The 25927-nt window shown below is 46.5% G+C and overlaps 1 protein-coding gene across 7 annotated transcripts in view; it reads right to left on the reverse strand.

The window, feature by feature from the left end:
- Positions 1 to 25927, reverse strand: part of APPL2 (adaptor protein, phosphotyrosine interacting with PH domain and leucine zipper 2) — a 70990-nt gene that overhangs the window by 23300 nt on the left and 21763 nt on the right. For 5 of the 7 annotated variants that reach the window (XM_077954840.1, XM_028829822.2, XM_028829821.2 and 2 more), the window contains 8 exons: positions 20151 to 20210; positions 19558 to 19629; positions 13729 to 13816; positions 10673 to 10714; positions 10478 to 10536; positions 9542 to 9688; positions 6206 to 6288; positions 1352 to 1510 (listed from right to left, as the gene is read on the reverse strand). In XM_077954840.1, the coding sequence (XP_077810966.1) occupies positions 1352 to 1510; positions 6206 to 6288; positions 9542 to 9688; positions 10478 to 10536; positions 10673 to 10714; positions 13729 to 13816; positions 19558 to 19629; positions 20151 to 20210 (710 nt within the window). The remainder of the gene's footprint in view (positions 1 to 1351; positions 1511 to 6205; positions 6289 to 9541; positions 9689 to 10477; positions 10537 to 10672; positions 10715 to 13728; positions 13817 to 19557; positions 19630 to 20150; positions 20211 to 25927) is intronic. The other 2 variants (XM_077954839.1, XM_077954838.1) reach the window with 1 other exon arrangement.

The raw sequence follows: 25927 nt of genomic DNA on the forward strand, positions 1-25927 counted from the left end.
GCTGCCTCGTTATGGGTACTGGTGGCATTTTAGAAATAATGTGTTTCTTTATATCGTTAAAGCAAAACTGCCCATTCAAGTAGAAAGAGCAGCAGAAGGGTACAATTTAGCTAGAATGATCTGGGAGATCACGGGCTCTGCTTCCAAGGGAGATACCAGTCCCAGGGCCGACCCCGCACTGCAGCCACACGCTGACTACTAAACCAGGAGATGGAACTAGAATGAGTCCACCACCATGAAGAACTGAACACCTGGAGAATCATTTCTCTGAGACCTGGAGCTGAGCTGCTCTGAATCTACTCACGGTTGCCTTCGCCCACAGCACCCACCGGTCCTAGGAGGCTCTCAACAGATTTGCTTTAACTGAAGGTCATTCTTGTTTTGTGGGCTGCTTACAAAAGGAAAATCTAGTTCCTGGCAAGTAACAACAGAACCCAGTGGGTTTTCTACGCCTGCAGAACTCCAGGGGACATTTAGCTTGTGATCGCTGCAAGTTCCCAGACCTTAGAGGTGCTCCAGCCTGCTAACAGCTGGCAGTTCCTCTCCATGGACCCTCCACTGGGGGTTTTCAAATACTTTACTTGGCTCAGTATTTACAGAGTAGCAACTATGTCCAAAGGCACTGGTTTTCCTGTCCCAGTAATTTCCCCAAATGGCAGCGGCTGACATCTGAGTGCTCACTGCCTGGGAGGGATGAACACATTCAATCTAACTTCATAAAGCAGGTGCGGTTATCAGCTGCATTTTACACATGAAGAGATCAAGGCTCAGCCCAGCTGGGCTGTCTGATTCCAAAGTCAGTGCTTTTCACACCACACCATGACAATATCCTCTGCGCTCACAGAAGCACTTAAACCTGATCATCCCTTCCATTCAAAATGGACACTTAAAGACCCGAGTGGTAAATGTGTGACCCAATCAGTATGAATCGAACTGACTCTAAAAGCCTTCTGACGCTGCCTCTGGCTCGCGGGTAGGTCTCCAGCACATGGCTCTCACCCGCCAGCTGGTGTGGGGGAAGTGGCATGACGGGATAAAAAATGTCAGTGGTCCAGGATGGTAACAGTTAAGAGTGGTCTGTTTGCACATGGCCACAGTGACCAGAGACAAGGGTGGGCCACAGTGTCCTGGAGTCTACAGCACCGGGCTCTTAGAGGACTCATTCCAGCCCCATCTCTTAGGGCCCCAGAGGTTTCCTATGTTGCAAGTGGGAGGGCTGCTGTGATGGGAGTTCTTCCCAGTCTCACCCGCCCACCTCCCTCCGACTTTAATGGGGCATGTAAGATTGCTTTTCAGCCACTTCTTAGGGAAAACTGATTTCAGAAAAAGAGGCAGACGGTGGCGTTCTCACTTTCTGAGATTAAGGTAACCAGCCTTCTGGATGAGGTTCCTGTTGATCTGTGGTGCGGCCACATCAGAGTCTGGAGTGTAAACAGATTCATCAACAGAGAGGAATTCTTGCTGGGACACCCGCATCTTTTCCGCCTCGGCTTCCAGTTCTACCTGAATGCTTAAGACAGAAGGTGTTGGGTCAGTTACTCACTGCTGGCCAACCCAGCACTACTAAGAAGCCACTGGCAGCCATCACTCCACCCCCGCCAAGCTTCCGGCCTTACAGATGGAGCTGCCAGCCTCCTACAAGGCCACAACCCTCTACCCTTAGGCCCTGAAAACTATGAATCACAGGGACTCAATTTTGCAGTAGTAAATGTGTCTATATGACTGCTGTTTTAAAACAGAACCTAAGGAATGCCACTGACCTATGCTTGAACCCAGCTGAACAGTTTTGCTGCTGACAGAGGTATCCATGCTTAGCACCGCTGATGCACATTTTTGGAGAAAAGCTTTGAGAAGCCCCTCCTCCAGGGCTGCTCACACAGGCAGCCTAAGCAAGTTCCAAGAAGGAAGGAATGAAATGGTAGTCAGGCCTCCCCTGCTCTTGGTTCAGGCAGGAGCGGTGCTGACAGGAAAATGACCAGGAAGTGGTACTAAGGTGCAACCACAAAGCCAAAGGCAATGCTTTTCCTTTTCTAACAGCCACAGATCTGCCCCGAGGCTGCGTGGGCTAGCAGGCCGAGGGCTGCCCACACAGGGGTAAGTGGACAGATGGCCTGGCTCTGGGACATTAGCCCCTGGTTTTCATGGAGGTGTGTGCTGACGTGTGGAAATGGTGGCTGCCCTTTACCCCTACTAAGCTAGACCTCACCAGGCCACCCCACCCAGTTGTGACAGTCTGCCCAACAGGGCCCATCCATCTGAGAAATCACACTTTAGAGGAGGCTTCCTCTGCACTGTGTCACAGGAGACACGGCAATCACAGGGTTAAAATCAGAAGCAAACGGGGGGCCAGTGTTTCTCCACGTGAGCACCTCAGGATTCTCTCTCTTCTGTAATTAAGGAATGTTGGCTTGGGCATTCCATATTTCCCCACTCCCTATCTATCTATCTGTCTGTCTGTCTGTCTGTCTGTCTGTCTGTCTAGACTCCTGCTTTGGCTCGCTACAACCTCCGCCTCCTGGGTTCAAGCGATTCCCATGCCTCAGTCTCCCAAACAGCTGGGATTACAAGCATGCACCACCATACCCAGCTAATTTTTGTATTTTTAGTAGAGAAGGGGTTTCACTATGTTGGCCAGGCTGGTTTTGAACTCCTGGCCTCAAGTGACCCACCCACCTCGGCCTCCCAAAGTGTTAGGATTATGGCCGTGAGCCTCCGCTCCTGGTCAGCTCCTCATCTTTAATGCAGCTCAATTTTGGCTTTTCTGACATTTGACTGGGATGATGGGGGACTCTACCATTGGTGGCCTTAGGACAGGTAAGCTGGAGGACAAACTTGATTAGCTTCGCCTGCTTGTCACTACCCTGGCTGAGAGAATGGAACGTGGAAGACCAAGCTCAGCACATAGGACAGGGGAGGAGAAAGGGGGAGGGGAGAATGGGGAGGAGGGACCAAGAGCCTGTCAAGAGCTCAGGGTCAGCTTTTATGGGTGAGAAACCTCTTTGAAGATGTGATACAAAAGAAGGACCCCGTCCCCAGAAGGACACGGGCACCAACGTGGCATCTTGCGTACAACCCCAGGAGATTTTTAGTAGCTGACCTGCCTTCCCCTTCTCCCCTGCCCCACACAGACTCAGGCTCAAACACTGGGAGCTCATCCAAGGTTCCCGGGAACCAAAGGAACATGGTTAAAATTAATTGCTTTCAACTGGTTCTCTTCACAGATATTTAAAAAAAAAGCATGTATATACACACACACACACACAATTATGTATCTGTTCATCTATAGATATGAGCTGCAGAAAGGTAGAACTGTATCACTATAGGGTTAGGGGATAAAGCTCTGCGGGGTGGCTGGAAACCATGCCGTGCTATCTGGAGTCCCACCACTGGGTTCTGAATCCACCCCCACCGTGAAAGCACAGAGCACCTGTGGCATCATCCCCCGGGGAAGGGCTGCACAGCTTCAAGGCCACCACCAGATCCTGCTCTGAGGCCTCCCTGGGTGGGCTGGCCGCTCATGCATGGCAATGCAGCAGCAAAACCACCCCTTGGTTTGGAGAAGAGCGGTCATATTTACTCACCAACATGAAATGAAAACTTATAGGAAAAGTAGCACTCAAAACAGTACTTTAGTTATTCAAATCAAGTACTGCAAGGTTCAGTTTGGAAACCCCACCAGCTGCCTGTCACCCCATAGCTAAATACAGCTTGTCAGACAGAGGGGGTGACTCGCAGAGCCAGCCCCAGCCGGCACAGAGAAGGCCATGTAGCCCAGGCGCAGCCTCTGACGTTAATGCCCGGGTTGTGGTTCTCTCAGGATGGCTGGTGCTATACTTGGGTTGGCCTAATAATGGTTCATGGAAATGCTGACAAGAAGGGAAGACACAGGCTCTAAGATCTGCAGAAAGAGGAAACCACGACATCTCACACGCATGGGCACAGATGTCCTCCTACCCATTCAGAAAATAATCAGGTGTGTGAAAAAAATTGAGGCATAGATGATGGTTCTTCCAGAAACATAGAAGGCCGAGGAATTCTGAGAGTTAAAGCAGGATGAGGAAGAGACAGTGAAAGATGAGGGAGAGAATGGGAGAAAATTTTTGCTATCTACTCATCTGACAAAGGGCTAATATCCAGAACCTACAAAGAACTCAAACAAATTTACAAGAAAAAAACAAACAACCCCATCAAAAAGTGGGCAAAGGATATGAACAGACATTTCTCAAAAGAAGACATTCAGACAGCCAACAGACACATGAAAAAATGCTCATCATCACTGGCCATCACAGAAATGCAAATCAAAACCACAATGAGATACCATCTCACACCAGTTAGAATGGCCATCATTAAAAAGTCAGGAAACAACAGGTGCTGGAGAGGATGTGGAGAAATAGGAACACTTTTACACTGTTGGTGGGATTGTAAACTAGTTCAACCATTATGGAAAACAGTATGGCGATTCCTCAAGGATCTAGAACTAGATGTACCATATGACCCAGCCATCCCATTACTGGGTATATACCCAAAGGATTATAAATTATGCTGCTATAAAGACACATGCACACGTATGTTTACTGCAGCACTATTCACAATAGCAAAGACTTGGAATCAACCCAAATGTCCATCAGTGACAGATTGGATTAAGAAAATGTGGCACATATACACCATGGAATACTATGCAGCCATCAAAAAGGATGAGTTTGTGTCCTTTGTAGGGACATGGATGCAGCTGGAAACCATCATTCTTAGCAAACTATCACAAGAACAGAAAACCAAACACCGCATGTTCTCACTCATAGGTGGGAACTGAACAATGAGATCACTTGGACTCAGGAAGGGGAACATCACACACCGGGGCCTATCACGGGGAGGGGGGAGGGGGGAGGGATTGCATTGGGAGTTATACCTGATGTAAATGACGAGTTGATGGGTGCAGCACACCAACATGGCACAAGTATACATATGTAACAAACCTGCACGTTATGCACATGCACCCTATAACTTAAAGTATAATAATAATAAATAAATTTAAAAAAAAAAAGTAAAAAAAAAAAAAAAAAAAAAAAAAAAGAAAGATGAGGGAGAGAGGATAGTTTTACAAAGTGACCATTTAATAGCCTCTCATCTTCTACCTCCTCCTGACATTCCCAGGGGCTAAGAACCAAAGAAATTAAAAGGCAAGAAACTGCAATCAGATTTTACAAGTTGGTTTCTAGCATAATTATAAATAAAAGCTACATCACTCACTGCTGCCAATTATTCAGAGCAAAACAGCTCAGGGACCTTCAGGAAGGGGTACATGCTCTCGACTCCCTTTGCGTCTGTCTCAATGCTCAGCACTGGTTTTTCTTGGGACTGATTATTTTTGGAGCATTTCAGATAGACTTCTACCTAGATCAGTTCCCTTGGTTAGCCTTCATGAGGTGTGGTGAAACGCAACATCTTCAAGAAAATGAGCAACTTTCTTTTCATGTATCCACATGAAATAAAATTCCTATTACTTCCATTTTGTCTATTTGTCAATTACACACACACACACACACACACACACACACACACACACACACGGACCTATTTCTACACTCCAGAACTCGTGGCAAGCACTTGGGAAGCCCACGCCGTGCTCTGGATGGACCAAGCCTGAGGCTGCAGGGGCCAGGGCCCCCCGCAGAGCTCCCCGTCATGGAAGCTGGGGAGGGCGGGCGGCAGGGCGGCCACAGCCTCCGGTAAGTGTGGCAGTTACTCAGCTACTGAAGAGAGTGACGTTGTATTTCTTAAAATACGCACATGCAGTTTTAAAAATTAATTCCAAAAAGGCTCTATCCCTCCTTTGTCTATTATAAATTAATGCGCTGGTCAGAGTTTCCTGAAAAGTGACAGCACTTCCACCTGCTACTCCCACGTACTCTCAAAGAAAGCCAAGAGCTCTTCTAAAACCACAGCAAAGCTAAGCTGGACTCCCAGGCATGTAACATGTGAAACTCCAACATTCACAACAAGAGATCCGGAGAAAACTCCGCCAGGGTGCCCCAGGTATTTATGAATATTGGCAGCTAAGGTGAGGGCACTGTTACTGAGCATTTCTGGGGTGGACAGAGGCTCTGTGCGACCCTCCACAGTTAGAACCCTCCCCCGACCTCCCAGAGATGTCAGAGCAGCAGGAAAGGCAAGGGGCACACAAGAGCCGGCCGGAGTGCAGCATTACCTTTGAACCATGTCTGCAACGGAGGATAAAAAGCTGTCCATATGCTTGGAAAACATCTCTGCTCCCTTCTTAAAAAAGTTAATCTGAAAGATATAAAATATTCTGAAAATCATCCAGGGAAGTGATCACTGAACTCACTGAAGGTGAGACAGGCAGTGTGAGGGCAGCCATCACAGCCGGCTGGCCCGCCTCGCACGCGGCACTGGCAGCATCTCTACTGAGTCTACACCTGAACACTATGCACTTTGAAACTGAAACCACGGTTGCTGGCTTTGGGTGCCCAGGGAAGGGATTCCTTACTTCCTGTGACTCCTGTCTAATATTCACTTCCCAGAAAGTCTGGGTCCCCTGACAAACCCTGGAGGGCAGGGGTACGGGAGAGGGAAGAAGAACATCTCTGCGTATTAGTGGCATCTGCATCATCCCACCCTGAGCAGCTCCAGTTTCCATTCTTCTACAGCCATGACTTTTACAAATCTGCCCATTAGGTAGGAACTGCTCCATTTTCTATGTCTGCTGGTTGAGAGGTAACAGTAACAGGTGCAAGCCTGGATGATAGAAAAGAGAGAAAACGTTCCATGTGAGCAAGGGTATTCTCTCACACATTAACCCAGCTCATCTGTCTGACCTGGAAGCCTCTCTTTCCTGGCATGGCGGGCACCAGCATCGACCTCTGACCCTGAAGAGGCTAGCAGGTATTCTCAGCATAGTTCTGACGGCTTTGCATCGACTCCTCAGACACCCTGGGAAAGCATGTATTTTAATGTACTTAGTTATCACAGGTTAAAAACGGATGACTGTGGTCATCCTAACCAGGTGATACATGCACGGGGCTCTTCTGGCCCCATGATCTTTGAATCATACAGAGATCACCACTGGAAATGCCATTTGGAACCCCTGAAATGTTAAATATCAAAATGAATATTAATCATTGAATATCATTAATCGGTTAAATCAGCACTCTGCATTTCCAATGGCACGATGTCGTGGTGGCCTCTCTCCCCTTCCCCTCCCTGAACTGCTTTGGCATTTAGACTCCTAGGCCATGTCTTAGCTCCTCTACTATTCTGCAAGCTCCTTAGAGCAGGGGCTCACATAATCCCTAAGGAAAGTGGGCGAATGGATGAACGGAAGGCCAGGGAAGACGCCGGCTCTACAGCCACATCACGGCCTGTCCCATCAGAATGGCACTGGAGGTCACTGTTCTGTTCTCAAAAACCTGCGCACCGATTACAGAGCCTCAGTTTGCAGGCATGAGGACCCAACATGACTTCAAGGGCTGGAGAAGGCAGGAATGGAGTCCCCACACCTCCACAAAGGTGGGTGGTGCCGAGAAGCCTGGTGAGTCTCCACCACATGTGCCTTCGTGAGCAGCAGGAAGTGCTATGTTCACAGAACCACAGATGCCGGGGCTCAATAAACCCTGATTGCCAAGGTCGGATGAGGCAGGAGGAGAGCTAATGCTTCTGAATCATCCAGAAGATGACCCCACAGTGCCAGGCGACAAACTTGTCTAGGAGAAGGAGCTATTGTTTTCATCTGCATTTTAAAATAATCCATAGGGAAAGGGCCTGCTTGGTCTTGTGCCTTGATATCTGGATATGAAAAACAAAAGATGCCATTCTCAGCTCTCAACAATGATGCTCCTGCCACTCAATAATGGTGGTGTGCTCTGCTGTTCCCCCAGGACTGGGGCTACATGTGTGCTACGGTACCCACAGCTCCTCTTCTCCCTCTGTGGCCAGAGCACTCACTTAGAGAATCCAGGCAGGGAGCAGTGAGGTAGTCCTTGGCCATGAACAAGAATGAAACCAGCTGGTGTCAAGCTTGTCCTGTAGGCCTTGCAGGACACCCTCTTATCAAGCAAGTTCTACAGCACTGACCGCTCAGGACTGGAGCTGCTCATCCTTCTGAGACGCTAGATCTGAGACCCTTCCTGACCCTAGGGCTCTGACTGAGCAAGGTTACGGTCCCAGGGGGATGGCGTCAATCCAGGAGGGGTTAACTAAAGAGAACAAAGAGAGCCCTGGCATTCTCTAACATGGCGAGGCCATCTGCTAGCTGCGATACGGCCTGCAGGGGAGAGGAGGGCAACAGTATGAGTTACTGCACACCTGTGTGCACAAGTGCCCACCATAAGCACCTGGACAGCTCCCAAGATCTGCTGAAGACTGACGCCCACAGCTGGGTGGTGCTACTTCACTCAGATGACACAGAAAGACTCTATTGCTCTATTTAAATATCACTTCCAAACGCATAGGCTGACTCTAGTGAACTCACCATTCAACAATCTAACAACTAGACTAAAAAGGAAGACAACTGAGCTTGGGTATTTTCCGAACCCCTTTCCCATTTGCCCTGAGGGTACTGTGCTGGCAGTGAGCGGCACTTTTTTTCTCTGAACAGGAAATGGGTTAAAGCTCTTCTCTCATTCCCCTTTTTGTTGAATGACACTGACGTGAGGTTTTTGTTTTTTAATATACGTGCCTTAAAAATGTATTATAGAAGTATTAGATGTTCATATATCAGGTATTTTTAAGTTGGTGACTTTCTTAACAACATTTTGCTTCCTCACATCCCCTTCTGTTCCTAGATTGTCAGCTGAGAGAAGATTCCTGGGTGCCTTTCTCACGGGCCAAAGGATGGCTCTGGAGACAAGGCAAGTGAGGCAAATGCAGGACGGGGTGGAAAGTGAGGGGCTGGTGCCATCAGCCTCACACTCACACTCACTCTTGTCCCTGCCGCACTGGTGCCCCTGTAGTCAAGTCCCCATCCTTAGAGTACAGCCTCTCAAGATAAATATTCAGTCAGCCATTAAATAGGAGGATAGAAACCCAATGAATACAGAAGACCTCATAAAGCACTGGCAACGTCTCCCCATGCCCAGATGTTTAGGTGCTGGGGATCACCTAGGAGAGGTGCCGCCTGAGAAGCCAGCAGACGGGGGCCTTACTACAGAGCAGCAAGGAGTGCCAGGAGTCCTGGGTGACAGGTGAGCTATCCCAACCCCGGCGGGAGCTGCTTCTAGGAGAGCTGCACCCAGCTGGCTTTCATTTGGATTAGAAAAAAAGGCCACATAGGCTCCTTCCCAAGAGAGGCTTGGGACCCAGGCCTCATTTCCCGAATATATGGCCTAACTCGAGGCCAGTGCATGTCCAGTTGAAGATGACCCAGCTCAACTGGAAGCTGTCCCAGTGCTGAATCCCACAAAGTTGCCAGGGAGATTGTGCATTTATATTTCTTTCTATGATGGATGATGCTTCAGTTTCTCCTAAGTGCTCTCTCAGCAGAACGCCACAGCTGGCTTAGGTTTCAGCCAGGAAGGGACTCCCCTACCTGTCCGTGGGCAAATCCTATCATGGGCTCCATCATGGCCATCCGCTTTCTGTACTGCAGCGCGTTGAGGGCACAGTAGTACTGAAGGGAGGAGAGGTGCTGCTTCCGCCGGGCTGCGGCCACCTCTTTTCCAACTTCAGTCTTCACCTGGTGAAAAGGTGAAAGGAAAACTTCAAGTTGTCTACTGTACATGACAATTCTGTAAAAGCGTACTCTTCAAAACGTGTGTGTTTAGGCATTATAACCTTTTTTGTGACAAATAACCATTTTTGTGACAAATATAATAAAACACCGATAAGGCTAGACCTCAACTTTCTAAAAAATCCAAATTAAAAATATGCAAGAAACAGCATTTCAGTGCTCTGAGGCCGCAGTGAGGTGAAGCCAGTATTCTCCCGGAACAGTGCAATGTCAGTCCTGCAGTCCTTCAGGATAACAATATGGCAGCACGTACTGAAGAAGGCCACAGACATTCTAGTTCACTCATGAGAATGTATGCCAAGGAAATAATTTAGCCCAAGGAAATCATGTAACAGAAGTAAAAAGTTATATGCATGAAAGTAGTCAATATTATCCAGAGTAGCGAAGGTCCTGGAAAGCATGGGTTAAAGAATCAGAGTCAACACCTGGGGCAAGGAGTTCACGTGACCTGGGTGATAAATGAGTCAGACGAGGCAGCAAGCTGAAGTTAAAACCCCTGTATGATCACAATCTTACAATGGCTCTAAGCTGGTGTTTAATAAACCAGTTTGAAAAGACAGAATAGAGAAGTGGAGGCCTACTCATGAGATTAGGAATGAATAATTTTAAAAGTCCATGTATATTTAAAAAAAAAAAAAAGACACTTGTGAATTTTTATGCCATAAATTCACAAGAGGAAGGCGTGAAAGGCCTTTATGTAAATGGAGTGAAAAACGACATGTAAAGTGCTCTTACCTTCTCATTCTCCTTTTTCTTAGGCAGCCTGCTGTATTTGGCCATTGAGAGGTCATGCTCTAAAAATAAACAGACATCTGAGCACCCAGGAGGGTCAGGGTCGAAAGGGAAGAACATTCATTGGGGGTCTCCTCCCCGCCACAGGAAGCCCACACACCCACACACCCACACACCAGGAATGGAGAAGGTGCCTACCATGGCTAGCGAGTCCAAATAGATCCTTTAAAGTGCTTACTTCTGAAAAGGAGAAAAGGGACCGTCTTAGAGCAATGAAAAATAAAACATGCCTACCCAGAGCTCTGCACTTTCCCCCCAAAATAAGAGAATATGCGTGCAAGAGAAGCCCCTGCACCCTCAGTCCCCAGCTCTCACAGGCCTGGCCCAGAGGCTGGGAGCTGGGCTCACTGGAACATATGGGCTTCAACCATGCCCCACACCCAGTGACGCTCACGGCCCGAGCAGTCCTGAATCTCCACATAGTGCTCAGGGTCTGTGAGGGAGAGCGCACGCCGGGGAGGTGGGCTGGACAGTGCGGTGGACAGGTACTTTTCATGGAGACCTGGAGTATAAACTTAAGTTCTGATGCCTCAGCCCCCAAATAGAGTGTCTTAATACGTCTTTCTACAGCCAGAACCCAGAAGCTTCCTGTGTTGCCATTTTAATATCAGACTTACTGGAGTCACCACTGGCCAAAGGAATATGGGGTGCTTGTATTAATGAAAAATGTGACACAATCTAGCATACTGTACTTGCGACAAGCCAACACCAATAACTATTACTGCAAGTGAGTGCCACGCCCACCATGCACAGAGATGGCTGAACCAAGCCCAAGACCAAAAATCCAAAAAGATCATTGAGAGCAGTGACTGTCCAAGGTTAGAAACTTAAAAACACAACAATCGATACCTAAAAGAAAGTGACACTTTCTACAATTCTGAAACAATCCATTTTCATTTTATCAAACAAAGCCAAGCCATTCACATCTATATTGGTTATACTGGTTTTCAATTTGCCTCCAAACTGCCTCCAGCTTTTCAATTCTCTTCGCGTCATTCATTCTCTGTCGGTATCAGGCTGCTTTCTGCCCTTTCCCGCTTGCATTTTTTTCTCTCTCCCATCTTTTACTTCTCGTTGGAGTCAAGTTTTAGGTTTCTTTACTTATCAATGTTAAGTAGTTTCCTTAATATCTCTTGTGTTCTCTTCATTCAGATTACGTACTTGTGCTGGTGAGTAAATAAAGGCTGAGAAATGTAAGCTAAACCACCACTGTCTAGGCAGATGGTGGGAGCAGAGGGGAGGTCAGATTCTAATTTGGTCTGATGTTGACTCAGGTATGACCTGGGGCCAAATACTTCAAAGGGATGTCCTGGTGGCATCAGAAAAGGATGTTTAACTTTTTTCAAGATACTAAGAAGACTCCTTCTTACTACTAATGAGCAGTTTTATTCCACTTAAAAAAATCACCATCCTGGGCAAATACTACTCATCCACATTTGGGGTCACTCTGCATTAGCAGAGGCCACTGTCATTAATGCTGCTGGGCACTCTCAATTCTAGTTCTGCCTCCCACAAGCAAACCTGAAAGACATAAATCTGACAACACAGGTCTTAGGAGATGATTATCTTCTTTCAAACAGACTTGGAGTTTGTTTTTCAAATGACATCGCGCTCACTTCTAATGATTTTATTTAGAGAAAACTCTTCAAAAAAAATGCTAAGGCATTCAGTGAGAACTGAATAATTAGCAGATGACTGCAGCAAGCATGTTTTAGCTTCCTATGCAATGATAGATGAGCAACACTAAAAAGCACTAAAATTCCTGCTTTGTTTAATCAAGGTTTCCCTTTATGCAAGCAAATGGATATATTACTTGTTATTTTTTATTCATTGAGTTTTAGTGCTGACAAACTGATCTTAAGTAGAGTTTATGCCAGTTCTATCATTGTTCCTTAGCCTCAAGTGACATGAACACAGGGGATCTCAAAGCAAGCGGGGAGAAGCTTCACCTTTTTTTTTTTTTTTTTTTTTTGAGGTGGAGTCTCGCTCTGTCGCCCGGGCTGGAGTGCAGTGGCGCAATCTCGGCTCATTGCAACCTCTGCCTCCCAGGTTCAGGCCATTCTCCTGCCTCAGTCTCCCAAGTAGCTGGGACTATAGGCACGTGCTACCACGCCCGGCTAATTTTTTGTATTTTTAATAGAGACGGGGTTTCACCGTGTTAGCCAGAATGGTCTTGATTTCCTGACCTCGTGATCCGCCCGCCTCAGCCTCCCAGAGTGCTGGGATAACAGGCGTGAGCCACCACGCCCGGCCGATCTTCACCTTTAAGACTTGTCTTTATATTTACTGCAACCTTTCTCCGCCTCTAACCCTGCTGCAAAGGAAGTTCAAGGTGATATATTTTTAAAGAGTAAGTACTATACTGAACAGATGTTTTAGCATTCTAGTTTAGGCTTTTTGGGAGCCAGCGACTTGTTTATATCAGTGTTCTAGAAAATGTAATTCTTAAACTCTAAGTAATAAATACTTTCAATGAAGAGAGAATAGGACTAGAAAATGTGGAGTCCCTTTTCTAACATCAGCTAAGTTTTTTCAAGATTATTCATTATTTTTTACGTGCATTTTGTGACTACCCTGATTTCTAAGAAATATAAAATTGTCCTAATGCTTTATTTTAATTGAAGAACCAAAATTAGTCCAAAAGGACAACTACGTTTTCTTACTCTCAGATTCCCTTACTCACTAACTGGGAGTTCCGTAAGAGCAGCACCAGAGTCTAGCACAAGGAAAGCAAGGTTCCTATCCCGTCTTCCCCTCTTCAAGCCCTCACCTTCCATTCCAAAGCATTCACGGTTCCCCCAAGAACAGCATGACTTCACAAATGTCCCCTAACCTGGAACACGACCTTAATGTCATTTTTCAAAACCCAGCTCAGAGATCACCTTCTCTAGGAGGCCTTCCCTAGCACGCCTTTGTGTGTGCTGTTTCTACGCCTGTGCATCTCTGTCCTGCTGCCCTCATCGCGTGACATTGCAACCATCTGTTTCCACACCTGTCTTCTCGTTGGCCTGTGACCTCCTTTAGGTGAGCCAGGAACATAGTGGGAAGTCAGTAAAAGTTCGCTACATTGAACTGCTCAAAAAGAAAGGCATTTCTCAGCGATCCACACATTTAAAGAAAGTAATGCAGTAAGAATTATTAAGTGCATTACATAATATTTTGAAGGTAACTGGCATTGAACTCAGCTACTTTACCTGTGAGATCCTTTTCTCGGAATTGTATAATAGGTAGAACCATTGTGTCTGCCAACTGTTTAGCCAGCTCTGTATGGAGAACATTAAGCTGAAAGAAAGAGAATGGTATTCAAGTAAATTAAATACATTATTATTATTGACATAGTCTCATTTCACCAAGGAATCACACTGAACACTTCCGTGTGGTCACACAGCTCAAACTTCCTTAGCAAACAAGTACCCTTCACAAAGCAGTAAATGATATTGGCCTAGAAGCATGAACAATGAAATGCAAGGTTCTGACTGACCAGGGCACCAATGAAGCTTGCTAACAGAGTGCCTGGGCCCATCGTTACCCTGTTCACCGGGCGGACTCTGCTTCTTCTGTGTTCCCACTCTGGGCCCCACCCCACTGGAGAATCGGAGTGCCTGGATGTGCCTGCAGAGAACACAGCCAGCTGTCAGGGCTGGTCATGGCTCAGGACCTCGCCAGGCTGCTCGGCTCTCTCGCTCTCCAGGGAGGCTGAAGCCACGCCTGAAAGGCCTGCTGGAAACCTGCTCGCCTGAAAACCATGGCCAGCTATGGGCCTGGAAGTGACTTTGGAGAAAGAATATTCCCTACCAGCCGGGCACGGCAGCTCACGCCTGTAATCCCAGCACTTTGGGAGGCCGAGGCGGGGGGATCACGAGGTCAGGAGATCGAGACCATCCTGGCTAGCACAGTAAAACCCTGTCTCTACTAAAAATACAAAAAATTAGCTGGCGTGGTGGTGGGCGCCTGTAGTCCCAGCTAGGCGGGAGGCTGAGGCAGGAGAGTGGTGTGAACCCGGGAGGTCAAGCTTGCAGTGAGCCGAGATCACACCACTGCACTCCAGCCCAGGCGACAGACTGAGACTCCATCTAAAAAAAAAAAAAAAAAAATCTGCCAGATTTCAGACGTATAGTCTAGAAAAGGGCCTTTCTGAGAATAAGATGACTGCATTAGGATGTGATGCTCCTCACCAGATGATTTTAACAGCTCTTGACTCTTTTTCCCCTTCTACTTCAAGAACTCAGTAAATTCTAACTTTGTAAATTATCTAGGAGAAATAAAAATCATCCCTATCAGTGCATCTTTGAGTACTTTTTTGTATGCCAGCTTTATATGCTCAATACTAAGGAGTTCTCACCCATTCTGTGAGTTAGGTATTATTTATCATCACCACTTTACAGACATGCAAATAGCTCTCCAAATCCAGAGGGCAAATAAATAGCCTAGGGGGCTTTTAATCTGGGGCTGCTGGGATCTAACATTCGTTTACTTTCCACTACCTAGCCTGGGATACAGAATGTGTCCTTTATGCTCACATGTTTGGGAATCTGGACGTCAACAATGAATACAGTGGAAGGGATTTTCTCACTAGACCACAGACTTCCAGATATTTTGGGATTCCTGCTGGGTGACTAAGGGGAAATCACCCAGCAATCATTTTTGGATTCAACATGTGGCAAAGTTTCCCGTTAGCAGTGCTGGCAGGCATGCATATGCATCAACCTGCTGCACATGCATCTCCCAACAGATCTGGTCCTTCGAGGCTGTGGCTTCCAAGGCCACTCTTATAAGCTTAAAGACCTGCCTAAGGTCATCCATTTGCCAGGCCAGGAAGCTGCTAACACTTTCCCTATCGCTCAACCAAGTCAAAGCATGACAGCTATATTTTGGGGGTAACACGGGAAGACAGCCATGCCAGTAATTGCCTTCAGAACAGAATGTGCTGACTACTTTTCCAGAATAACTTCTATAAGAAAGCTATTGTGTTTCATTAACAGTTAACAGGCTCTGTGCTGGACGCTTTGATAGACATTATTTAATTCAATCAATATCACGGCCCAATTAAGTGGGCCTTTCTGATGCCATATAAGATGGAGAAACCAGACTCAGAAAGATTAAGCGGCTTTCCAATGGTTATGCACTTCAGAAATGGTACATTTCCCAGCCACTCATTTCCTCCCCAAGAATGAAGGGGGTTATGTCATCAGCTTTTAACGTGGGGCTTTTGAGCTGTGAGTTGTACAGGATAATCACTACTGACTAGAGCACCTTCACTGAGGAGAACGGAGGGGACACGCACCACCTCTCACCAATTTAGCATCGCCATATAGAAAATGGGGACAACAGCATCTCCCTTGCATGGCTAAGACATGTGAGGACAAGACAGTGACATGAACAGGACATACTCAGAGCAGTGTGCCTGGCATATGTGCTCGGTCTTCAATCAGTGGACTCTAATGACAATGACATCCTGTCTCAGGTGCACTCATAGCAAGTGGTCTAGAAACTCTGCTTTTAGGGAAATCACCATGCATGGAAATCTCTGTGTGACTTATAACATGGAAGATCTCATTCTAATGCATTCTATTAGATATAAGCCACATAAATCTCTAGTTTTTGTTGAACTCTCCTTTAATTTCTGAGTCAAATAACTTGCCTTAAAATTTTTTCAGCCTGGTTTAGGCCCAGGTAGAGAAAACAGCCCCAAAAGTTACTCTCCTCTTCCCAGATCTAGGCCCCACCTGGGCTAACTGCTTTCACTCTCTGAGTCTTTACATCAAAAGGTTTGTTTGGAAACTCCTTGCAGAGCTAACCTTCTAGGGCGCCATGATACTACCTGTAGCAACCACACTTCTGGTCGGGCGCGGTGGCTCACATCTGTAACCCCAGCACTTTGGGAGGCTGAGGCAGGCAGATCACCTGAGGTCAGGAGTTCAAGATGAGCCTGACCAACATGGAGAAACCCCATCTCTACTAAAAATACAAAATTAGCTGGGCGTGGTGGTGCACGCCTGTAATCCCAGCTGCTTGGGAAGGCTGAGGCAGGAGAGTCGCTTGAACCCGGGAGGCAGAAGTTGCGGTGAGCCAAGATCGTGCCATTGCACTCCAGCCTGGGCAACAAGAGCAAAACTCTGTCTTAAAAAATAAAAAAATAAAAACCACACTTCCATCCTTTGGGAACTATTCACTCCCTACTAAAACAATCATCATTCCTGCCCATGACAATGTGGTTCTCAGTAAATATTTTAAACTGGAAATCTTGCTTCTGGGGTTTCGACAACTAACAGCATTTCCTTAGCAGCTCTCTTCTCAAGGACACATGTGACTTCGGGGTGCAGTCCATTGCTTCCCGCCCTGGCTTATCTTTCCACTGTTAATCAAGAAACACTCTTCTCCCACCTTCCAAAAATCACTTTTGCTCCTCTATAATTACATCTTCTATGTACCTTTTATCCATTTCAACACATTTGAGAGAGAGCCACGGCAGTGCATGTGAGCTCATGATATAATAAAAAATATGTATTTGGTCTTTGCCCCCAGTTCTTGGCACAGAGCTCTTAAAACCCTTGTAATTTCCTGAGCAATAGAGGTGCTAGGAACCTATTTTGTTATAATATTTGGTCTTTGACCCCAGTTTCTGACACACAGCTCCTAATCCTTTGGAATTTCCTGGGTGATGAGAGTGTCTTTTGTTCTGATGAGGCAACTCCTGGTGGCCTCCAGGATAGGGGCTGGTCACCAGAAACACCAAACCATGATTACAAGCTTGGAGCTTTCAGCCCCACCCCGTCTTCTAGGAACGGGAGAGAGCCAGAGGTTGATCACATCTATGTGATGAAGCTGCCAATAAAAATGCCTGAACTGCAGGCTTTGCAGAGCTTCCAGGTCGCTAAATACCTGGCAGTGTCCAGAAGGGTGACGTCTCCAGAGAGGGCATGGAAGTTCCACGCCGCCTCCCCTGTACCTTGCCCTATGTATCACTTCATCTGGCTGTTCATCTGTGTCCTCTGTAATATCCTTTAAAATAAACTGGTAAATTTAAGTGTTTCCCTGATTTGTGAGTCATTCTAGCAAATAATCAAAGCCTGGGGGGACGTTGCAGGAACCTCCAGTTTATAGCTGGTTTGTCAGAAGTACCAGAGGCCTGGACTTGCAATTGGCATCTGAAGTGTGGGGGAGGGGGTAGTCTGGTGGGATCATGCCCTTAACTTGTGGGATCTGAGGCTATCTCCAGGTAGATATGTCAGAATTGAGTTAAACTGTAGGACAGTCAGCTAGTGTCACAGAATTGCTTGATGTGGGGAAAACCCACACTTTTTGGTGACCGAAGTGTGCTGAGTGCTAAAAGTATAGAAAGAGAATAAGTTTGTCTTTCTCCTACTGTTTAGTAGGGTAGAGGACAACGTCCAATAAAAACCATATGACGTGTTCACTTTTATATCCCCAGTGCCTGGATCAGCATCTGCTAAATAGGAGGTCATCAATAAATGTTTGTTGAATAAATAATGGCTTGTTGAACTGGTTTGTTGAATAAATGAAAATGCAATCAGTACAGTTTTATATGAATGTTAGTTTCTCACTTTGTAAACTGAAGACGGTATCTACTGCAGATCAATAACTGGTCAATTAAATGGCATCTGCACATTCCTTTATATTTATTCTTTTTTTTTTTTTGAGACGGAGTCTCGCTTTGTCGCCCGGGCTGGAGTGCAGTGGCCGGATCTCAGCTCACTGCAAGCTCCGCCCCCCGGGTTCACGCCATTCTCCTGCCTCAGCCTCCCGAGTAGCTGGGACTACAGGCGCCCGCCACCTCGCCCAGCAATTTTTTTGTATTTTTTTTTTTAGTAGAGACAGGGTTTCACCGTGTTAGCCAGGATGGTCTCGATCTCCTGACCTCATGATCCGCCCGTCTCGGCCTCCCAAAGTGCTGGGATTACAGGCTTGAGCCACCGCGCCCGGCCTATATTTATTCTTTATCATGATTTTCTGAGTATTCGAAACTCCTTAAAAGATGGAACTATTTATATCTACCTAATTTTGCAGAGTTCTGTCCAGCACTAGTAGCATCTGAGTTCTTATGTTTTTTACAATTAGAATTTATGCACTTTTCCTATAATACCTGGTTTTTGTTTTTTTTTTACAAATATTCCAAATGTACTGTACAATATAGCTGTAAGAACAGTTGTATTAAACCCTTTGTAGTAAGCTAGGCATGATGGCCCATGTCTGTAACCCCAGCACTTTGGGAGGCTTAGACAGGAGGATCCTTTGAGGCCACAGTTCGAGGCCAGCCTGGGCAATAAAGCAAAAGGCCATCTCTACAAAATTAAAAAAATAATAAAAAACCCATAAAAATAAACTCTTTGTAGTGGGTTGAACTGTGCCCCTCCCCTAAAAGATATGACCACCCAGAATATGTGAATATTTGAAAAAAAGAGTCTTTGCAGATGTAATGAAGGATCCGGAAATGAGATCATCCTGGACTGTCACTAAATCCAATGCCAAGTGTCTATATAAGAAGAGAAGACATGGAAGAGGAAAAACATGAGGGGTAGGGGGGATGTAAAGCCAGACTGGAGTGATGCTGCCACAGCCAAGGAACACCTGGAGCCACCAAAAGATGCATGAGGATTCTCCCTGGAGCCAATGGAGGGAGTGTGGTCCTGCTAGCACCTTGACTTCAACCTTCTGGCCTCCAGCACACTGGGAGGGGATAAAGTTCTGTTGTTTGAAGCTACCTATTCATGGTAATTTGTTATGGTAATCTGAGAAACTAATATATTCTCCTTTGGAAACTGAATTCTCAGAAATCTTTCTTTTGGTCTATTCTTCATATATATTGCAGCCTTTCCCCTCAAACCAGAAACAAATGTAATAGTGTGCAACCTCTTCTATGAAAGGAGCCTTGGAAGATCAACAAGTTGAGATACCTTCTCAGATATTTAAGTAGATATTTAAAAATGGAAAGTGGGCCAAAATAACAACAAAACAAAGTTCAAGAAAGAATCAAATACAAATTTTCTATGTTGCTATCTTACCTCATCCACCACTTTGGAAAAATAGTGGAGTGTTGAAATTACTTCTTCATCACCTTTGCCAAGAGCAAAGTTCTAAGACCAAAGAATAAAGGAGCAGGTGTTAAGTGAGTGCCAGGGAATTCAGCACGAAGCATCACCTGCAGAACACTACCCTCCACACCGACGTCCTCTCTTCTCCAAGAGCACGTCCTGTCAGAAGTGTCTACCTGAAGAGGGAGTCACAGCTATCCCTCTTCGTCCCGCCCCCAGGGTGCACTCATCTGACCCTCCCTGGCCATTCCTTTCTGCCAAACATATTGTTTTTACTTTGAGTGTTTATTTCCTGGAATTGCTAATGTTGATTCACTTGTAGTCCCTTGAAGATTCGGAACCCTCAATGGCAGTTAATTACTTCTAGAGGCTAATTAGAATACCTCATAAACACTGTGGGATAATCACTGGTTTCAATACACCAATGGAAGGGAAAGAAAAGACAAAAAAACTATGAAGAAAATGAAACAAATAATTTAAGTCTCTAAGGATGCCTCTGGATAGTTCCACTTAAGAAAGTCCTGAACACAGCAGCATCATAGGCCACATAAACACCAAGTTACCTGTTTTTCATATGCCAGCAGTTGCTTAGAAAGCTGTTGTGTGGCCAGACACATCTCATTCTGTGGAGAGAAGAGAAAAAGCAAGTAAGATTAGTCTAATGTATACAAAGTCACGAAAAATGCCATCTCCGAGAATCCCTTAAAAAGTAATATTGGCTGGGTCCAGTGGTGCACACCTACAATCCTAGTACTTTGGGAGATTGAGGCAGGAAGACCACTTGAGATCAGGAGTTTGAGACCAGACTAGGCAACACAGTAAAACTCCATCTCTGCAAAATAAAAAAAAAAATTAATTATCCAGGCAGGATGACATGCACCTGTAGTCCCAGCTACTCAAGAGGCTGAGGCAGGAAGACCCCTTAAGCCCAGGAGGTTGAGGCTGCAGTAACCCATCATTGTGCCACTGTATTCTAGCCTGGGTGATAGAGTGAGATCTTGTCTCCAAAAAAAAAAAAAATTACAAAAGAAAAAAAAAATCCCTTTCCAGCAGATGTAGCTAAAAAAAAAGAAAAAAGAAAGAATATGTGTGTGCCTGTCAAATAATAAAATGTTTTGTTCAGACATTCGGAAAACAAGATCAAAACAAATCAGAAGGTTAAAGTTTGCTATTTTATTTTTTAACCCTTTACAAATGACTGCTCCTTTTGGTCATTCAGTCCATAAAGAAATGTAGTGAGCAATTATAATGTGCTGGACATTCAACAAGGGCACAGTCCCTGTCCTCATGGGGCTTTTTACGGAAGCAGGCATCAAAAAAATAGTTACAAGTGTGATGAGAACTGCAAAAGAAAAATACTGGCTGTGTTGGGAGGCTCTGACAGACAGTCTCCAGGGAAGAGATGTTTTAAGCAGGCTCCTGAAGACAGACTAGGAGTCAGCCATGGGGACGAGCTTTCTAGGAGGCGCCAACACGTGGAAGAAGTGCACTGCCTGCCTGAACGGCTCTGAAGTGGAGCGCGGCTGGAGCAAGAGCTGTGCGCTTGGAGGTGAGATCAGGCTGGGAGTGAGGCAGTGGGAAGGTGTGCAGGCCCCCGGGGCCCACGCTCACACATACCGGAAGCACAGCGGGGACCGAAGCAACATATGACAAGGTCAGATTCCACCAGGCTTAGAACACTCGCTGGCAATGATGGATGGTAACAGAAGCACAGCTAAATCTACTGTCCCAGAAAACCCAAGGAAGCCCTACTCTTCAAGGGCTGCGATGCCCTAGGAGGCCTGTTTTGTGCCATTTTCACAGGCCCATACTGCTCATTTTCCTCTCCTCTTGTTTATTCCTCTAATCTCTGGCTACACCGCGGTTTTCTACCACTATCCTCCTACCGCTGATGTGGGCAACCTAGAAAATTTGTGTTACATTTCTAAAGCTCAGTTAAAGCTTAAGATTCAGGGTTTATTCCTAAGGAGCAGAGCCACTGGGTCTGACGTGGCACAGATGATGGGAGGACACTGGCCTACCTTCTTGGCCTCGGCCTCCACTGGCTATTTCTCCTGGGGTTGTTGTTCCTTTAAGGCTAAGTCCCGAGCTCTGCGGGAGCTTATTTTATTTTTCCCAGTCCTATTTGGCAGAATACAGCAGAGCCAAATCCTACCTTTTTTTGGCCCTCTTTGCGGACGACTGGCCAACCTGTTCCCTGACTTCCTGCTCTGCTCTAAGGAACAGACATTAATAGAATAGGAAATCTGGCTCTTTTCCTCAGAAAAAAGTCAGACAAATACAACAAAAGTGCCTGGCTCTGACATCCTACTGGTGTTCGACCCCTTTCAAAACTAACCAGAAATGTGACTTCTAGCCACATAGTCAAGAATCCAGCAAGCGGACAAAGCCACAAGCACAATGTCCTTCACTGAGACAGGAACGTCCAACAGTTCTTAGCACACAGCAAGCTCTCAGCAAATGTTTGATGAATGAATGAATGAATGAATGAATGAACAAGGTTAGAAGATTCATCTAAATTCCGAGTTTAAAACAATACCTGAAATCATGGGGTGAGGGGAAAAATCCTTCCTAACCATACAAGGAAACATCACAAATGAAACAAAATACGAAGCAACTGGCCAGGGCCTACTACCTGTCAACCATCTTTAGCAGTGTTGTTTTGAAGATCAGAGTGCATGGGAACAAAGGTCTTATCTCACTCACTGGGCTGATAATCGGCAATGACTGAAAATCTCGTGCTCCTCCTTCCTGAGTTAGCAGCAGATGGATTCATTCAAGCTACCTTGGCATCTGCCTGAGAGCAGCACCACGTGGAACATGATTTGCAGACCCCTAGAATTATAACAGCAGCCAACATTCACAGGGGGCTTAATTCATGCCAGACCCTATGTTAAATGCATTCTATGCACTACCTCATCTAATTCCAATGACCCTGTAAAGCAGGTTCTAATTAACAACTCAATTTTATAGATGAGGAAACTGAAGCGCCGAGAGGTTGCGCCACCTGTGCACGGCTACACGGCTGATGAGTGGCAGGGCTGGGATGTGAACCTGGAGCTGTCCGATTCTAAAATCCACACTCCCAAATGCTACTAAGATCCCAAGTTCTACTACAAGGCAGGAGAGGAGAGGCCTCTGCTTTACACTGGAGCGGGCAAACTTTTTCTGTAAGGAGCCAGAGAGTAAATGTTTTTGGCTTGTGGGCCATATGGTCTTTGCCACAACGATTCAACTCTGCTTTATAGCACAAAAGAAGCCAGAAATAACACGTTAACAAGTAAATGTTGCTTCATTCTGATATAACTTTATTTACAAAAATAAGATGCTGGCCCAAGAGCCATGGATTACTGATCCTGCTTTGTCATCAGATGTCTCAAAGACCCATTCTTTTGCCACACCCTCTGCATGAGGCTCTCTTAAGCTACACATTTCAGATCCCAGGAGCTTCTACTCTTCTAATTCATTCTTTTCTTTATTTTAGTCAACTCTAATATGTCACTTCCCCATATATGCCTCCTTCAGAGACTGGTCAACACATATACCCACCCTCCAGGCCTTCCAAACAAGCACGGACCACGGGCCGCTAGAATTCTTCCTCAGAGCTTAGTGGCAAGTGCTCCGAATGTAATGGAAGGACTTGCCAGGGAACTGCCAGCATCAGGCTGTACCCAAAGCTCAAGGGGAGGGCACATATGTGCCACCCACACAGCCACACAGCTCTACCTCTGCTCAGGGAAGAAGGGGCACAGCGTGCAACACACAACAGCTGCCTTCCAAAACGACTTCGAACAACGAGACTCTCCGGGTCTCTCCTAGAAATACCATTTGAAAATGCTGCGCGTTTTCCTAGTGTGGTATTTCAGGCTGCAAGGCCAGCTACGATTCTGTGCAGCCAGTATGAGTTCATCGAAAACCAACATACTTACAACCCAGCCTGCCACCTGCCCTGAACAGAGCACACTGTGTGAAACGTCTTTCAAACGAGATCAACTTGAATCTTACTCATACTGACTCTACTGTACGCAAAGGCTGTAGGAAATGCTTTACCAACATCAGCTAATTAATCCACGCCCTGTGACCTGTGAGGTAAGCCTGCAAAAATATCTCTGCAACAGGACTTGCAAAGCTGGAGCCCGAGTGAGGAGTAAATATTAGCAATAACATCAATAAAGATAGCTGCTAACCCTGAGTCTGTCCTGAGTACTTGATGTTGCTGTTAAATGTTTTTCATGTATCATCACATTTAATCCTCACAGTGCACCATGAAGTAGACACTATTATCATTTCCATTTTGTAAATGAGGAGACTACGCTTCAGAAAGGATAAGTAACTTTCTAAAGCCAGTGACTAGTGACTGGCAGGTAACAACTCAATGCAGGACTCGAAATCAAAAGCCCATATTCTGACTATTACGCTATTCCAATCTAAAGCCCAAAATTGTACCTACTCAATTCTCAGGTGGGCAGGACCTGAAGGGTCCAGAGATACGAAGCTAAGTCCCACACTTTTCTAGGGGTAGAAGAGCGAAAGAGGTGGCCTACAATGGGAATTCTCAATGGAGTTCCATGAGCAGCACTGTTTTGGGCACTCTGGGCCGCTCTGGCTGCCATTTATACTATGCACCGCTTTGTGAGAAGCCTCTAAAGGACACCCTGAGGAGGATTTGCTGACGGCATCTCCCACGCTCAACACAACCTCCCAGGGCTGTTGCCAAGGCAGAAAGTCAAGTGGCTAGCAAGCCCGAAAGGAAAACTGGGCATTTGGCAAAGGAATGTTTATCTTTCTGTGGCACAGAAAGCGAACTAACTGCAGCTGTCACCTGAAACCCCCGGGGGCCTCGGTGCGCAGCAGCATCCATGTGACTATGAACAGAGAGGCTAGAGAGTTGGGTGGAGGAAATCCACATCAATCTATACCAACTACTTGGCTGGAAATGTTGCCTAGAGCTAAGAGGTTCAAAGTCACATTCAGCACCCAGTGTCTGCACCAAGCTGGAGGTCACGGGTCGCACTAGTTCAGGAGCCCTTGAGGCAGGATGCACACAGGGAGGAGTAAGGGGTGTGGCAAGAACGCGTCCGGAGCGTTTCATGCGAGGCAGGCCACAGGGGATGCCTGCTGGACCTGGACTTTATTCCAGGGGCAGTGGGGAAGCACTGAGGAACTCGGGCAGGAGCATGAGAAGCTCAGGCACGGGTGGAAGGAAACCAAGAGTGGTGGTGGTGGGCAGAAAACACTGACGGGGGAGAGAGAACAGATGAGTGGGACTGATCAGGAGGCCACTTGGAGAAGCTGAGATAAACAAGGGTCTGGGCCTGAGGCACACAGTGCAGAGCAGGGCACGGAGGTGTTCCTGAGGCAGAAACAGCAGGGTGCGGCGAGTGAGGAGGGCGGGGGAGGCAGAGAGAACTGTGCTGCCCACATGGAAGGCCAGATGGAGAATGGTGCCTTCAGCCAAGGAACTGAGGAGGGGATATGGATTTGGAAATGACAAAAAAGTGCTGTGAGATGTCCTTGCTTTTAGATGGGGCTGTCCCAAATTCAGTCCTTCATTCAACACCTATGAGGCCAGACTGCTACCCACCAAACACTGATTGGGGCCAGACATGGTGTAGGGCACTGGCAACATCTAAGTCCATGAAGGGACCAGGAAACCCCGTTACTATGTCTTACATGCTCTGACCAACAAGTGTATGAGGCATTTGGGCACAGCGGTGAAGGGCAAGGGCACTGCGGCCAGGAAGGGAGAGAAGGAAGGAAGAAAAGGTGTCAGAGAAACTTTGTCAGGCTTGCAGTCAGTCTCAGAGGCCAGGAAGGACATCTGCCAGGGCAAGGGGTTGATAAAGAAACAGGCAGCAGGAGTGGCACAGCAGAGCGGAAGGTGTGCAAAGCGTCTGGCATGTTCTGGAACAGCCAGAAACAAAATGAGAGGAGCAGGCTGATAGGCAGCTCATGAAGGATTTAGCGTGCCGTGCTGAGGACTTTACGCTTTTCCTTGTGGTTAGAGAGAGCCACGGAGGCGTCTGAAGATGAGGAGGTGACAGGGAGGTTTGAAGTAATCCAGCTGTGGTGTGGAGAAGAATTAAAGGGGGAGATGTCTTCCTGATGACAGGAACTGCAATCGCCCAGGGAAGAGCTACAGCTAACTGCACAGTGACAACAGGCAAACGCTGTTTTGAATAAAGACCCAGAGTTCGGAAAGTGGCAAGGGCTAGAAAAGGCTTCAGAAATGGCCAGGCAGTTGCTAAAGTGATCTTACCCAGGGAGTGAACAGAGACTCACCAGAGAAGGATTCCAAAGGAATTGTGCAGGACACCAAGACTTCAGGGATACATAGCAA

The sequence above is a fragment of the Macaca mulatta genome, chromosome 11, assembly GCF_049350105.2.
Source record: "Macaca mulatta isolate MMU2019108-1 chromosome 11, T2T-MMU8v2.0, whole genome shotgun sequence".
Taxonomy (NCBI): Eukaryota; Metazoa; Chordata; class Mammalia; order Primates; family Cercopithecidae; genus Macaca; species Macaca mulatta.